At 41.3% G+C, this 17,401-nt stretch overlaps 1 protein-coding gene across 9 annotated transcripts in view; it reads left to right on the plus strand.

The window, feature by feature from the left end:
* The window catches only part of NHSL1 (NHS like 1), a 176,969-nt gene that overhangs the window by 99,812 nt on the left and 59,756 nt on the right, over positions 1 to 17,401 (plus strand). Inside the window, exon 1 of one of the 9 annotated variants that reach the window (XM_061471735.1) lies at positions 9,262 to 9,475. The exons of the other annotated variants lie outside the window; for them this stretch is intronic. Within the exon in view, the coding sequence (XP_061327719.1) occupies positions 9,277 to 9,475 (199 nt within the window). The 5' untranslated portion in view covers positions 9,262 to 9,276. Of the gene's footprint in view, positions 1 to 9,261; positions 9,476 to 17,401 lie in introns of those variants that run through there. 9 annotated transcript variants of the gene reach the window in all.

A 17,401-nucleotide genomic window follows, 5' to 3' on the forward strand; every position in this document is an offset into this window, starting at 1 on the left:
ATCCTTTTCTAGCACCATGTCAGTGTGTAAGGAGGATAATCATAAAGGACATTTGTTTTCAAGAGTAGTGCTTGAAAATTCAGGATAAATGTTATTTTTTTAATTCTAATGAGCAGACTGAAAATGAAACCCAGAGATAACTGGATCTATATGTGTGCTTACTGTGGCACATACAGATGTCTGCTCTTTCCAGTTGACTTTGTGAAGCTCATTTGACGTATATTTTTTACAGAGCAGTAATTACAGGTACCAAGAAGGAAGAGTGGGAAAATCAGATACTGTAAGGACATTTGACTTCAGTAACTTCATATTCTGCATGAAAAAGCAGTCCAGAAAGTTTGTTGTTAAAGATACAAAAAGGACAAGTCAATATAAATTTTCTGTTAAAATCGAGACTATATAATTGATATTAAAAAGTTTGCACATCATATAGATACATTTGATCAAGGAGTCAAGAAGAACATTCTTCCTAGGGTGTAAATTTGTTGTGGATTGATGTGTTACTACAAAGTGGGTCTGCATTTTTGTCATTACTCTTTTTAATGGAATTTGGTGAATTCGTCTGCTGTGATCTCTCAGTCCAAGTTTACTCTTTAAAAAGCCTTTATGTGACCTGTTGGAAAGTAGGTGGCTGTATTTAGCTGTAATTCCTAAGAAGCTAGTGCTAACTAGCTTATCTTGGATAAATACAATTTTCAAGTAAATGTGACACTTCAGATTACAAATTTTGAACCATTCCAGGTTAATGTAATGATTTTGTTATAAAGTATTGCTTTAGTTCTTTTAACGTAGTTCTCTTTGCTGAGGTATAGCCTTTCCTTAGGCTGCTGACAAAAGTGTGTGACAAAGTTCCTTTTTCATTGCTTGTGCATTTAAAAATAATAAAACTACCTTATTGTAAGCACACAACAATGATTAAGAGAAGCTGTGTCTACACCAAGAAGTAGCATGACAGGGAAGAGACAGGATCTGTCGTGTGTGGTTCTTGCGCCTGCGGTGCAAAACAGTGGCATGGATGTGGAGGTGGCCAGGGTCATGCCAAAAGGAGCGCCCCAGAGCTGAATTAATGTGTGGCTGAAATTTGTGCTGATATGCAGGAAGACCCTTTCAGGCTGCAAAGTGAAAAATATGACCATTGAATTTCTTGGTTTTGTGACAATAGCTTTGGTATTCTTCTCTTTCATTGACTTTTAATGTTGTTTTAATATTGTTGCATTATATTGTCATATATTTTTATCTAATGTATTAAGTGCTGCTCTGTGGTCTGAAAAAGAGTAAACAAATGCATGCCTCTGCCCTGACTGATGCTCTTCAATGTTGAATGTTGTGGTTACAGAGTGGAAAGTCTTGACCTTGTGGGGGCGGGTATTACCTTGTGGTTTCTGTCTAAAATGGGTGAGCACAGATAAGGTCATCTTTTGATCTGTCGAGACTTTTTTACTATTCAGTGAAGCAGCACTCTGTTAGTAAAACTGAGTTTCACTTTTTTCTGCCATAGAATCAAAGACTCCTTCAGGTTGGAAAAGACCTTTAAGATCATAAAGGCCAGCCGTTAACCCAGCACTGCCAATTCCACCACTAAATCCTGTCCCTAAGCACCACATTTACACATCTTTTAAATACCTCCAGGGATGGTGACTCAGCCACTTCTCTGGAAAGCCCGTTCCAGTGCTTGACAACCCTTTCAGTAAAGAAATTTTTCCTAATATCCAATCTAAACCTCCCCAGTGCAACTTGAGGCAATTTTCTCTTGTCCTATTGTTTGTTACTTGGGAAAAGACATCAACACCCACCTCCCTCCATCCTCCTTCCAGGTAGCTGCAGAGAGCAGTAAGGTCTCCCTTCAGACTCCTTTTCTCTAGACTAAACACCACCTCATCACACTTATGAGCTTCTCCTCATCACGCTTGTATTCCAGAGCTTTCACCAGCTTTGTTGCCCTTCTCTGGACCTGCTCCAGCAATTTAGTATCTCTCTTGTAGTGAGAGGCCCCGAACTGAGCACAGTATTTGAGATGCAGCCTCCGCAGTGCCCAGTACAGGGGAATGATCACTTCCCTAGTCCTGCTGGCCATGCTATTGCTGATACAGGCCAGGATGCTGTTGGCCTTCTTGGCCACTTGATCACAAGCTGGCTCTTATTCAAGCTTCATCAATCAGCACCCCCAGGTCCTTTTCCACTGAGCAGCTTTCCAGCCTGTGGCATTGCAGTAGGTTGTTGTGGCCCAAGTGCAGGACCCGTCACTTTGCCTTGTTGAACCTCATACAGTTGGCATCAGCCCATGGATCCAGTCTGTTCAGATCCCTCAGTAGAGCCTTCCTACTCTAAAGCAGGTCAACATTTTAGAAGTATCCACTAAAAATAATGAACACTCTTGATACAGATTTGAATTCTTTTAATCGTTTTTGTCAATTTAATCTTGAAGGAGCTCCTTGCCCTCCATTCTACACTTGGCTGAAGCAGGCCTTCCTGAGAATGTGTGTGTCCAGGGGGTGGCACTGGTTTTGACAGCAGTAACGGTGTCCATGAACAGAAGGCAGCCTCAGCAAAGCATCTTCTCCAGAGGGCGGAGGGCTAGGGTGCTGTAGCCTTCTGACTGAAGGCTCCTTTTTATGGTGGCTTTTGTGAGGTGGTGTAAGTTGCTTTCGTTTTTGCATTGAAAAATATCTCTGCGTGTGGACTTTTCCAATGAGTTGCGTGGGTAGCAGGGAGGTCGCTACTGCTCTGTGTATAGGAAGGGTGCTTCCCTCTTGGGGCTTTTAAATCCATTAAAGGAATTGTGAGAGAAAATAAGAGCGGAGAGATGACTTCTTTCTCTTCCTGTTACCATGGTAATGAGTTTAATGAGCAGACCTGAACTGGGTAATCCTACCCAATTCTGTCTGAATTGCTATTTAATGAGTTACAAAATAAGCTGGTAGTGATGTGACTCTCTTGTTCACAGAGTGGGTGGGTGTACCAGTGTTAGCACTGCCATCCACTGCAGCTCCAGAATGGAAGCTGCCTTCTCCCCTGGCTGTTGACAGCACCGTCTTTTGCTCCATGTTTTCAGAAGATCAACAGATACGTGGGACCTAACCTGTGGAGTAGAGCAGCAAGAATAGCTTCTGTTCAATCACAAGCAGTAATATCTAATTGTTTCCCTCTTACTAATGGCTCTGTCTTACGTCCCAAATGTGCATTACCCCTTCCTAAAGGTGGTATAGTTCAAAGAATGAACCAACCAGAATACTTTATCTTTTGTATGCCAAGAGAGCTAAAACAGAAAAGCATAGAAAGGCTTTTCTGAGCTACCTGCAGCTTGTACAGCTGGCTTTATTTGCTTTCTTCGTTTAAATATTGCAAAGCAGTGATCAAGAATTAATATCAAACATATGACATTGCTTGTTGCTCTTAACAAAGCTTTCTAATTGAAAGTAAAGAAGAATAATTGGAACACAAAAGTCTATTTTTAAGTGCCCAGAGACTGCCAATAAGGTAATGCAAAGTGTGCTTTTCTCTTCTAGTGTCTTACATATGTGCTGTGTATTAAAATGCTTATTGGATTAAAAGTAGTTACAGAGGGCTATTAGGTAACAGAAAAGGAAGAATTAAATTAAGATATAAAAGAGAGGGTAATGTGAGCGCATTCAGAATTAATGTGGCGGGGAGATAACAGGGAAGCTGTTCCAGGTAGTAAGAAAAGACTCTGCCCCACTGTCTGCACGAGGGATTTGTCTATGAAGAGACAAAAAAATGCTGTTGTTGGAAAGATACCATAAATACCAAAAATCTGCATGGTTTTAATGGGAAGAGTGTTAATTCTGAGCTTACACTGAGTATGAAATCAGAGGAGCTGTTTTACTAGTAGGGCTAACTAACTAGTAGTAACTAACCTAACTGTAGTTACTGGAGAGTGCAGAAAGCAAGAAACTTATGTCAGGACTGTTTGTAAAGACTTTGTTTTTGCTTTCCACCAACCCACTGATTCCTTACTATCCTTTTAGTTTATTTTAAATTTTGTTGTTGTTGTTTCCTGTTGTGTTTTATGGATGCCTGCTGTATCGGAATAGTTTGCAGGTTCAATGTCCCTTGCATAGAGAGGGCTGAGGTTTGCTTAAGTGTGATGCTTTGAAACTATGACTGCGTGTTTCAGTACCAGGAATTATATTAGCCAAATGCCCCAGCATTCAGAGGTTTGCATACAATTTATTAGGCATGCAATTGACAGCGACACTTGCTGTAACTTTTCACAAAGCATATGAGATTGGTACTATTGCTTTTAGCTATTAGGCCAGTCAAGTTCTTTAAGCCTCAGATGCCTTATTACTTATGTCCTTTAAAAAAAAAAACCAACACTTTAAAGCTTGATAGATTCTATGTGATCACAAGCATATGATAAAAATACATCCATAAAAGTAGTAGGGGATAGAACTAATGCTGTAGAATGTGAAAGTGGACATACGGAGAGAGCTTTTTGGAGCATCATGAAGCTTTGTGTGCATCCTGGCAGGGGTGCCTCCCACTCCCCTGCCCTGGGTCCCTTTCATCTCCCCTGCACCCTGATGTCTGTTGGTATTGTATGAGCTTGTCAAATGTTGGGCTTGCTTTGAACACCATAAAGCTGATACCTCCTGCTTGCTTCCTGTTTGAGAGATTCATATTCAGTTAAGAAATGAATAACAATACCTTCAGGTTTGTTCTCCCCTCCTCCCTCCCGCTGCCCCCTTCATTTTGAAATCCTTTAGCTTTTGTCTGTTGTATGTGTGTTTAAGAAACATGAGTTGAGACTTCAGAAGCTCTAAATTAATGCACAGGAAAGAGAAAAGGTACATCCACAGGCCAGGAGAATAGGACATCCTGTGTCTGATCTGTTGTTGCCAGCTCCTAGGGACACTGGGGTGCTCTGCCATGCTGGGTATGTCCTCATTCTTGCTGTGTCGCAAGTTGTCCATCTGTAAAGGGAGGGTACTTTCTCTCCAAGTCTGTTATTTTAAGGCTTGGTTAATGTTACATGGCTCCAACAAAAAAAAAAAATTAATGTTTATATATATTTTTTCATGGTTGTTTTTTTTTTTTTATTTTATTTTTTTACATACAGCTTAAAACCTCCTGATAGCCAGCCAAAACCCTCAGAATACATCAGACCATCACTGCTAAAAATAGGATAGCTGTCTAATTAGGGCAAAGTTTATCCCCATGGATTTCTACAAGCTGTCTTTAATTTCCAATGTGGTTGTTGGGCTTGCATCAGAAATTACTTAATTTGATGGTTTTGTTGTGTATGGCATTCATAAATATTCCTTTATTTCACTACATTGTGGATATTACAGTTTTTCTTCTATCCAGAAGATCTTTAATTGTACTGATACAGTTTCTTATGTAGCATATTCATAAGGATTCCCTTAATACCAGAGTAGGAATGACATGATGATACTTTGTGATTCCAACTCCTCTGAGTTCCCATTAGGTATATTCTGTATGGTTTTTCAACTCCTACATGTAATATGTCATCAGTATCATTGCTATTCTCAGAGCTTGGGAGGATATATGCTTGTCTATTAAAAGCTCTAATATTTTCTTTGGGATTTTTCTGTTTGTTGTTTTGGGTATTTTTAAGTTTTCTTTCTTGTAATCCCTGTGTTAGTCACAGGTTTTGGAGTCTGTCAAGCTCTTAACAATCTTTTTTCTTTAGACCAAATGTTGTTTCCAATTTAATGTAATCAGTTTTCTCCCTAATTATTCAGGCTCTCCCTAATAGAGCCTGGCTGTAAAGAGTTGGTTTAGCAAAGATGAAATATGCTGATAAGATGAATATGCATGTTTAACAGTCTGCTCAGAACACGCATACTTGCATTACTAATAGTTCCATTTTGAAAAGGTGTGAAAAAGAATAATAAGGCAATAAAATGTTATTTTGGGGAAATCTTTATATAAGTCACAGCCAAGGCTAAGAAAAATGAATAGCCTCACTTTGGTGTATTGAAAAAATAAAATGGTGCTATAGCTGCAGTAGAATAAGTGAAGTTGAATCAGAAGTTCTGTGGCAAAATTTTGGGTGAGATTTTAATTCTGCCCAACTTAGAGAATTGCTCCAAATAGACATGGTATAAAATAATAGTTTCTTTTAATAGCGTATCTGGGGGAAGACTAGAAGAGGGAGAGGCAATGTACACAATGAGATGGTACATCCTTGTCCTAACTCTTTATGGTTTTGCGTTTGCTAATAATTGAAACTATAACCATCACCAAATCTTACATCATTTACATTACCAAGGTCTTCCAGGCTTCAGGGAAAACCAGATTTATTCTTCAAGTAGAAGATTAATTTATGGGGACATTAATGCCTACCATATGGTAAATATACTTGTTCAACTGGATTTCAGCCTTGATCCCATTATTGTGCATCAGCCTTACTTCGTGAGCATGCATTGGAAACATGGCTAATTGAGTATGTCTGTGGTCTAGAAGTGCATGGTAAATGTCATGGGGACTCCAAGCCAATATAGCATCCTGTGTTGTTTTGTTGAGTGTTGGGGAACATCTGAATCTGCTGAACATTGAATTTTGTCTGTGTCCTGTCTTCTTGCTCCTCTGTTTGCACTGTATGTTACCTATTAATATTAGTTTAATGTGTAGATCTGCGCTTAATTTTTATGTCAAGAAACATGCTTGCATTGAGATACAGACTACTCAAACATCAGCTGCTATCCTTTTGAAATCTGATAACATGATTTTGAGTTATTGAAATAAAAAGCATAATAGAAATCCAGCTGTATTCTTGTATAATAAAATATACCCTTCCTGTCTGCAGGAGAAATAAATACAAGCCCCAGTGCACTCTTTTATCAATAGCTTGTTGATGCTCTGAAGTTTTATGCATCACATCTGTAAGAGTTGACTTCCTGAGACCTTGATAATCACAGTGAGTCAAAAGGGTGAGACAGCAGGCGCAGTGGCTAGACAAATGGGTTAAGGAGATGCTGTCCCATATCCCACTAGGGAGGCATTAATGGAGTCTCCTTATGAACTGGTTCACTGACTGCACTTCCAGAGCTTCATCCCACCCAGGAGGACTGTCTAGACATTCATTTATTCTGGCCGACGCAAGTATGTCAGCATAGTTGATGAGTGAGTTGAACTCAGCTAGTGTTAATCACAGTTTGGCTTTCTCAGAGCCTGATGAGTAAATGTACTTGGGTTTGTAAATCTGTATTTGCTTCAAGTGCTTGGTTGCCAATGTTCAGTTTATGCTGGTGAGTTTCTGTTGTATGTACAGATGAGCCAGTGGTGCTGACAGCTATCACCCATGCTGTTGGCATATTTTTCCCATTCCATCCATAGTTTTGCAGATACTTGAAATTGTTGTAAAAAATAAACAAACTGCAGGCAGGGCTTGTTTCATCCCTATTTATTAAACTTACCTGACATGTCATTCTAAGACCTGTTTTCATCTATTTGCAAGTTTGCTGAGATTTGACCATGTGAGGTGTGTATAGAACACTGTAGAGTGAAAATCACTGCTCAGGTTGCTGTGCAAAGTAACGGGCTGTTAAACAACAGAACTCCAAATACCAAACAATCCAGTTTCTTGCTAACTTTCTGCACTTGCCAGCACTGTTGAGTCAGTGTTGCAGACAGTTTATGCTGGGCGGTGCTCTGTGTTTTGTGTCTTTGAATGCTGATGCCACCCTGGTGCAGTGCCTGCAGGCAGCTGGTGTGTACTCCCTCTTCCCTGACTGCGGTTGCCAATGCAGACAGCAGCAGTGCCAAGACAGCAAGAGATGCATGTGTGTGTGTCAGTGAGAAAGAGGAGATGTGTGTCTGATCTGATGTTTTGTTGTTGTTAAACAGTGGGTTTTTTTCTGTCCAAAAGTTTATTGTAGATATAAACTAAACAGCAGATAAAGCCTTTTCTAAAATGGATAAATACTTGACACTGAATAGAGCAGCCAGTTTGATGAATAGTATGACCTGCAACCAAAGCATTTGTAAAGAAGAGTTAAGGAAGCAGAGTAAGAATTGGCCTTTGTTGTACTTTCCTTAGGGTTTCAATATCTTCCCATTTTTAAACGCAAATATTATTCCATGTGATATTTTGGACAATATAAATTAAAAGGCAAACTTCAAAGTTGCTGAAGACACCAGTTTATGCAGGGTGCGTGTCTCTTTATGTGCTGTTTCTTGCTGTCCCAATCTGACTGTGCTGTTGCAAACAATTCAAAAGCCCAGGAATGGCAGGCTTCCTGGATCCCAGCAAAAAAAAACAGTACAGGGGATGAGAGATTAGGGTTGACGTGGTTACCAGCACGGAACCTTGCTTAGTAGTGCAGTATTTGGGACAGGTGCCATGGACTAATGGCTTGCGGATGAGGCTGAAGAACTGAGAATACCTCAACTCTAATCCTGGCTTTTGCACTCTGTGGGCAGGTTACTAAATCCCTTTGAGACTATGTCTTCATCTTTAAATAGGAATAACAGCTACTCTAGAGGCATTGTGAGGATTTATATATTTATGCAGTACTGACTGCATGTGCTTTGTAATCAGCATAAATTCAGTTGTCTAACCTGGAGAGACCTTCTTTTGGTATGATTCTGACTTTGAAAGGTAGTTTCCTTCCTAATATCCAAGTACTGAAATCACAACACCTTGCTCTTACTTTTTTGTTTGTTTGTTTTTTTTTTCCTCTTAGTCTGCATGTTTTTCCTGCTTTTGCATTCTGGAAGGTGGTAAATGTTCTTGTTCTTGGCAGATTCCTGCCAAGTTACAGTTCTCTGGCTGTCATGTCACAGCGATTACTGTAAGTTAGCTTTAAATAAGCTCCTTGGATATGGCCATCTGTGTATGGCCACAGTACCTGTTGTTCAGAGGGTGGTGAATAATCAGGGATAAGGCTTAAGAGAAGCAGCAGACTGGAGTGGAAGCAGGAAGAGAGAAGCCTGAAAGCTGTGGCAGGTGACTGGGTTTCCCAGCTCGCAGCCTGTATTTTCCTACTTGGGGCTGGGAGCTGGGGGCTGGTGTTAGGGCAGGGGCAGAGCATCCAGCAGCTGGAGTGAACTGCTTAACCAGATGGTTGATTTTTGTTTTCCTTCTTCCTTAAAGGGCTGACAGAATATTATTTAAACAGTTCCCTGCATAACTGAATAGCTTAGTTTGCCTAAGTGCAGAGGAGGAGAAAATCTTTTCCTTTGAAGCTTTTGAATGTGTCTGTTCAAGGGTTATGAGCAGGCCACTCCCTTCTGCTCCAAACTAGCCACTGGGGACAGCAGGGACATCTTTGAGAGGAGCATCTCACAATGATTGCCTATGTGCATTGCCTGCCCGCAGACCCAATGGTCGGGTGCCTCGGCAGGAGCAAGTGGCAGCCCAGCTGCAATGATGATGATGAGGAACTTATCCCGCTGTATTCCAGCAAAATGGGAAACACTCACACCAAGCTTCCTGGGCGCCTCAAGAGAAAGTTACTGAGCAAAGATGACAACTGCTTCTGGCCAAGTAAGAAAATCAGTTCTTTTTCGTTAGTTGTTTTGGTCATTTAGCATTGTGTTGTTATTGAGGAAATAAGTAAGTAAAGCAGACTTATAAACAAGGAATATTCTCCTATTTCTCTTACTCTTTTGGAGGATGAAGGCATTGGGAACAATATTCTTATGAAGAGAATGTATTTTCACCTCAGGAGAGTGTACGTAAATACTGTGTCCAGTGGGGCTGCTAAGTTGACACAGGATGACACTGTCTTTGTGCACGTGATACATCTATGTTTGAGAGGTCTTGAGCACTCTCAGTTCAATAATGCTTCTTTTCAGCAAAAATTGTTTTAGACAAGTGGAGTTGTTGATGTGGCACTCTAATTGAAAGCCATAGAAACAATCAGTGGATGAAAAGGCCAGGAAATATAAGAAAAAGGTCTAACAGACTCAAAGATGCTTAATGCAGTTGCTGAGTACTTTTTAAATCTGCTTTTGAATAACCTTAGGTCTAAGGTTATTTTCCCTCTGAACATGAGAAGAAAGAATTTCTGAATTGTGATGACTGTCCTTTTCTTTAAATCTGTATAGTTTCAAGTTTCACTGGCAAATACAGATGGGAAATAGGGAGAGAATAGGACAGACAATGGTAATGTTCAGCTTTTTTGTGTTTTTAGCCTTATTGCTTCCCTTCCCTTTTTTTTTTTTTTTCTGACCGCCTAGGCAAAGGCACCCAGCTGTTTGTAATGGTTGCTCAGGAAAAGTGTATTATTTAAGGGTGATGGGGAGAAATTTCTTAAGACAAAGATTTCTTAGGTTTCTTTTCAAAAGATTTCTTTTGCTTTTCCTGCAAAAGCCAGCTGTCTGGCTATCTTGCACCATGTCTTAATAGTAATAGTAATAATAATAATAAAGAATATATTTGCAACCGTATTGATTTTTTTTTCCCTTGTTAGTATCACACTGATCATCTGACAATGACCAGTTATTACCAGCAATTGAAAAATCACCATCTAGCCACATGATGCTAACACTCATTAGTGAAGCCACCTGTACTTCTGTTTTCTGCGTTACAGTATTCTCCATCTAGGGCTAACCCAGTTCTGGTTTACGTCCCCTCCTGTAGGAAGAGTGTGATTTACCACATGGGTGTTTCAGGCCTTTTTCAAGAAAAAGCAATTTCTTAAAATGCAGGGAAAACAAAATCCATCTAATCTGGCTGAAATTTAGAGCACAGGGTCAATTCTGGCTCATTCAGAGCAGAAAGTGAAAATGCTTCCTTTATGCAAAATGATAGAATCTCTGTGCTGTAGGACCTGAACAAACTCTAAAGAGGCTAGGTGCTAGGGAGTAGCTCCAGGGGTGCTCTTGGGGAGAAGGACATGGCCCCTCTGGCCATCCGGGGGGGGGTGTGTGGGGGGGGGTGTGCGTATTTTGTATCTCTTGCTGAGTGACAGCTTAGTTAGTTCTTATGAAGTCGTGACATCGACCTTCAGAGCTGGTTCTTGTAGTGCCCTAGGTGCTGTTGCTCTGCCAGTAGAGCTCAGGGCATTGGAAGCAGGTTCTCCAGAGTGTGGAAACGGGATTGAGGAGCATAGGTAGGGCGCTCAGAAATCCCTGCTCCCTCCCTGCAGCCAGCCTCCTTTTTCTCTTTGTGCTGAATGCAAGGAAAGGTGTCCTCCCCTCCTTTCTAAAATGCACTTCAGTTGAAATTATAAAACTTGTCAGAAGTTGAATAGGGATGGAGGGATTGGGAGCAGAACAGTACTTTAAAGATTTACGTTACTACCGTATTAGAACATATGCTGATGATCCTAAGGCTTCTTTGCATTTAAAAAGTTTAGAAACTGAAACACATGGATATTTTGTTGGTAATTTTTGTATTTAAATACCTGACTCTCTTCAAGACACTGTCCAGTGTCTTCTTGGGTGAGAACTTAATGACCTCTCAACTAAAATGATGTAAATAGGTGTGCAAAGAAGACCCTGGGAAACAGCCTTTCTGAATGGTGTGATGTAGACTATACACGCAGTGGGAGTGTCTGCTCTCGTTGTCTAGGTGCATTCATTTTTTGTTGTTGCTGCAGCATATTCCTAATGAAGTGAGAAGAATTCTGTGTAATTCTATTTAATATTTTAAAAATTATGTGCATATTTGTAATTGTCTTGATTTACAATATGCCACTTCTACAGGCAATCGAATTGTTAGCTTTTTGTGCAGTTTCTGGTCCTTAACAGTAAACTCTCACTTCTTGCAGACCAATTTTATTGTTGACTAAGTTTATGGTGAGTTTCATGCATTGAATTTCTTTTTGAATTACAGATCATTGAAGTTTCGATATTTAATGTTGGATCCTTGAAACGGTGAATGGCAAATGTCGTTAACGTGCTTCCTGCCCTGAGTTTTCCCAGGCGGACTGCTTGTGCTTGCTTCAGTGGTGGCGTCCCACTGTTGTACATGCATGTACATGTGGGACACCAGCTCTGCCCTGCTGGCTCCCCTTCCTTTATATCATTCCCAGCATGTAGAAACAAAAGAATGGCAGGACAGGTACTGTTTCTTTTTGAGATAGGGTGGCTGTGTTGCTTTTAAACTCTGTTAATGTTTATTTTAAGGAACAAAAGTGTTTAAGAGTGGAAGTGCTTTCTGGGACCAGGTCAAGTGATAACTGTGGAGCACAGCAGGGTATTATTGGCTGAGCTTTATCTCTGTTGATAAAGGCCTCCCTCTGGGGTCCTTATCGAGCGTCATGAGAACTGTGCTTGGAGAGGTTTCACAGTGCTGAGGTACTCCATAGAAAATGCCCCCAAGTAGTGTTAGGGTTGTTTGAAAACATAATACAGTCAAATTATTGAACTTCCTCATGGGTTGGGGGAGCATCTTGATGGTCTGCAGCAGTAGTTCCTGGTGCCCCTGCTCATCCTACATCATCTCTGCTGCAAAATACTCAATTGTGAAAATATCTGTGGTGTGAGGTAGCAGCTGTGAGGATCAAGTGACCATGTTAGGGTTTGGGGTTTTTCAGGCTGCAGCAATTGTTCTGATAAAACTGTTAAATTAGTGATACTGTGAAGTGGAGGCTCTGCATTACCAGCTAAGCCTTGTTTCAGCATCCATGATGCTGTTTCTCTGCCGTTCTTTGCTGCCAGATTGACTGTAAGTAGACAACACAGGACTGAAGTTAGGTGGAGTGCAGCAGTGAATCCTTTAACAGCCTGCCTGACTGCCAGAGAAACGGTGTTACAGTGGTGGAGGGACTATCACCACCATGTGTTCATTCATGATTTCAGACAAATTCCAGTGGTGTTGAGTGCTCAGTACTTGGTTTTCCTGCAGCAAAGTTAAGCTGAGATCTTCCACTGACCAGGTTTGGCAGAAATGTGAAGGGTTTGGTTTGGTTTAAATGCCTCTTGTATTGGAATCTAAGGTTGTTGGCATGACTGGTTGGTTGGCATGTTGGTTGATGCCATGGGAGGCTGTCACCTCCTGGTCAGAGCATCGCCTGCCTCTTGTGGTTCCCAGTGACGCTTCTTATTTTATGAAATTCATGAAGTTTGAATTTGTGGTAAGCTGTTGCTACCCTGGGTAAACTGTGGCATCTGCTGATTTTTTGTGACAATAAGGTTTTGGTAAGGATTTTGGAGGTTTTTGGTTTCTTCTGTAGGCACGGGAGCGAGCCAATGGCAATATCAGATTACTTCTAATGTTTGTTAAACAGTAGCTTCAGGTAGTGGGATTTTTTTTCTCAGTGTTTTGTTGCGTGCTAGCTCATGAGAGAATGCTGTCTTCTTTTTCATTCATTGCTCTTTTTAAGGACAACAGCTCTGTCTTATCTGTGGAGACATTTCTGCATGATATGTGTTTTGTGAAAAACAATATTTGAAAGAATAACAATTAAATCTATTTATAAATGAATAGTATGTTTTGAACCAAGTTGGGTATTTTATTGTTCATTATTTGCTATGATTTTTTTTCACATTTCTCTTCCTATGGTGATGTGATTTCAGTTTCCCAGTTAAAGGATATTATGTTTTTTAAAAAAAAAAAAAGCAAGAATCATTGCAACTTGGGGGGATTCATCTTTTGCCTTGTCATTCACCAGTGCAAAACAAAGACTGAATTGCTTTCCATCTCTGCAGATACCAGGCCGTGCAGAGCACTGAGCCAGCCTTTGTGGCCTTTTGTGACCTAAGTGACAGAAGCATTCAGTCTGTGGTGGTGAATGGCTGGGATGGCTACTTACATAGAGCATCATGCAAGTGACTGACCATCCTCATTCCCAGCTTTATCTGCTGCATCCCACTCTTACCACAACAGATGACATATTGAATTGCATCAGATAAAGCGGGGAACTGGTTTGTTTTGAAAAGTAACTTGAATACAAGGTTTACTGCATGTCTGGGGGAAAAAAAAAGAAAAAGGATCTTTTTTTTTTCCCCCTTTTCTCTTGGTTTTCTTCACAAAGGCTTGTCTGATGGCTGAGTTTTCTTGGAATTTTTGTTAATTGGTCAAAGCAAGCCACCAAAATGCTGCAAAGCAGGGAAACTTGTCTATTTCTACAAAATTATTTCAGGTCCTGGATAAATAGAAACTCTTCTGGTATGCATTTCTGTATGAATCTTGCATTTTGGCTCATTTTGCTGCATGTTCCCCATGTGTGCCATCGAGAACAAGCCTCTCTGCCAGTATGTTTCTAGCCAAGCTATGGAGGTCCAGCTCTTGATCTCCTCTGCAGTTGCCAGACGGCTTTTAATCCCTTTTGAGAGTCAGATGTGAGAGTGTTGTGGGTGAAGGGAGGGATGAAGAATTTGGGATATGCTGGATAAAAAGAGGTTAAAGCTGGGGTGTTGTAAAACTCTTAATAAGTGAATTGTTAACACATGAAGTATGAAGGCCTTACTGTGTTGCCTGGCCAAAAGACAACGCTTTGCTAGCCTGGCTGCCCACTAGTGCGTGTGAACTTGTGCTCACCATTACAAGGAGGTGCTGGTGGTGGGTGTTTCACACCTTCTTCCCTGTGTGAGCAGATGAGAAGCTGTGTGTGGCACTCAGGACCACAAGGGAGGTTTTGGAACAGAGCTCATTAACGTCGTTGCAGTGCATCTGGAGGAGTCTGAAAAAATTGAGAGTCGAGAGGTATGTTTTGTGTTTTCAGCAGTTGGAGCAGAGAACGGCTGCTGTAATTAAAGAGGTGGAGCAATGTAAGTGCAAATCCACATGCAAAACGGGTGAGATTGGAAAGCCTGCAGTTGAAGCTGGTGGTTAATGTTAGACTGACTAGGCTCTTAAGTGCTTAATTTGATTGAAAATCCTGGGGTTTATGGATGGTAGGTACAGTATGTTTGCAGTTCTTACTGGGAGTTGCTTTATCTAGTGCAGTGAAGTCAAGAAATGGTTTTGAGTGCTCTAAGAAGATCAGATTAAAGCTGAAATGCAGTGAGGAGAATGTGAAACTCCACAGAAAAGGCACAGACATTTTAAGGGATGCCTCTGTCAGCCTGGCTAATGGAGTCTCACTCGTAATCAGAAACAGATTGCGGCAGCATTATCAAAATCTATTTTACTATTCCATGTTTCTTACTGTGTCCCACCCTCCCCCAGGCCAACACTTTGAGATGAAGTGATAAAAGGTAACCAGGTTTTATAGCTACAGTGCATTTTCTTGTGCTGGAAGAGTAGAGAAGCAAATTGTGTGGTTAACAAGGCAGATATTCACATCATCCCTTCTGGAGCCCATTTTCTAGGACTCTGCAAATAGGTGACTTCCACCCATCTCCTGAATCAGGCTGTGTGCCTGTGCATGCTTGGTTATGGTAGTAGAGGGTTTCTGTGGCATTTGGCACGTTTGCAGAGCTCCGCAGCAGAAATCCTCCTGGTGAGTTGCCTTTCCTTGTTAACTGCTACTAAATGTGAAAGTCTTCAAAGGCTTCCTTGCCACTCCCTTATTTTTCCTGTGCCGACTGCTCCCTCCACAGTGTCCTTTCCCATGTTTTTTTCTCACACTATTGGGTAGTCAGAAACTTCATTAGTGACCCTTTGGAAAGGTGTAACAGGTTGCCTTGCCAGTACTTTGATTATCCAGGTACCATGTTTGATGCTTCATGTGAGTGCTGACCAAATCTGAATGTAGGTATCCTGCAGGGCTGCTCTTGCAGAGCCCATGGTGGTAATGCAATGATTAAAACAGTATATTGCCATTTACATGGCTGGTACACTGACCTCTATGTTGTGCTCAGAGGGAGCTGTATGGGCTGTGTAGCGTACCACCAGTGAAGGACAGTTGGAAAAGGACATACAGCCTCCACAGGGGACATGGGCTTCTGCTGGGGGACCCTGCACAGGCAAAGGGGTCTGGCTTCTGGATGGCAGCTCCTCTGGTGAGACCTGAGGGGACCAGGCTGGCAGAGCATCATTGTCATCTGTCCCAGCGCCTCTTCCCGCTGCGGGATCTGGGCTGAGTAAGTTTTCTGGTGCTTGAAGCTTGTGCCGTGGTCTCTGCCGCACTGCTGTGCCAAGGTGTGGGGTTTTTGCTCCTGTTCTCAGCTCTCAAAGAGCCCACAGCTGTACCTGATACTGCTTTTCCTCCTTGTGGCTCCTGCATAGGCCAAAATAATAACTTTTAAAGGAAATGGTATTAAGAATTCTGGTAGATGACAACAAATTTTTAGTCCTTAGTTGTGTTCCTGCCCTAATACAATGACAAATCATTGAAAAATACGTGCGCTACTTGATCCTTAAGATATTCAAGCCTCTGCTTCTACACAGCAACAAATCAACTCTGCTTTTGTCCCATATCCAGAGCCACTTGCTTCATACTCTATGGGCTGTGATACTGTAAGTAAAAATGCACTCGTTCTCTGAAATACATCCCTTCTCAACTCTCAGCTGGCTTGAGCAAATTGCCTTGGAGGTAAAGCAAACTTGCTGGCATTGCAGCTGGCAGCATGTAAGTCTGGTTTATTGATACCTTGTAGTGTTAATAAAAAAAAAATGTTTAAAATAATCCCAAATGCCAATAGCCTTAGTGACATTTAAGCATGAGTGATGCTGTCATTTCATCCACAAACAAAAGCAGTACATCTTAATTTGTCTAATTATGCTCTAACATGCAGACCAGCTGCTGCTGTGAACAAAAGCAGTTGATCGCACCATTTTATTAATTGCATATTAATTGCCACATTCACGTTAACCATATGGGGGAGAGTGGAGTGGAGTGAAGGCTACTTAGTAGTGGAAAAGAGGAAATGAACTGGCAGCATGGTAACTTCAGAGGACAAATCTCAGAATGATAGGGTGCCTGGAACTTGACGATGACATCCCATTTGGAAGAAATCTGTATTTTTCTTTACTGAAGCTGAATAAATTATTGCACTTAAAAGTGAGAGGGATTTGAGTAGAAATGATTGTGCCTTGCATGGTGACAGCGTATTTGTGAAAGTACTGCTGTGCATGTTGGTGCTGAATTTGGTAATCTGCAGGAGGCAGCCTTGCTGGCATGTGGCTGTCTGCCTTTGTCTGCCTGCTGTGCGGATGGATGCGCCCGCACTGCCTGGAATCGGTTTTCACGGAAGCAAGGCTGCAAGAGCCAAAAGGAGTACAACACTTTCTGATTTTTAGACCTCACACCATTTTGCTGCAAGTATGTAGTCTTAGATAACAGTGGTAAGTCTTGAGCAGAACCAGGCTTCTTAGAGTGAAAAAGAAACCCCTCAACACAGGTGGGTTAGCTGGTGTAAAATACTTACAGCAAAAAACAAACAAGTAGTGAACCAACAGCTGCATGTATCTGACATCAGATTACCTTGTAGGATGTTGAATGATGCTCTTCCTGAAAGGAAGACTTAAAAAAGCTACCTTCAGCTTCTTTTCTGTTTGTGTTTTTTGTGCTGTGTGAAGGCAGCAGCCACTCTCAGCAGATTTGTGGCCATTCTTTCAGGCGGCAGGCTGGGAGTA

Source organism: Pezoporus flaviventris, unplaced genomic scaffold, assembly GCF_033815535.1.
Source record: "Pezoporus flaviventris isolate CSIRO_AGI_PZ_B2104156 unplaced genomic scaffold, CSIRO_AGI_Pfla_v1 ptg000066l, whole genome shotgun sequence".
Taxonomy (NCBI): Eukaryota; Metazoa; Chordata; class Aves; order Psittaciformes; family Psittacidae; genus Pezoporus; species Pezoporus flaviventris.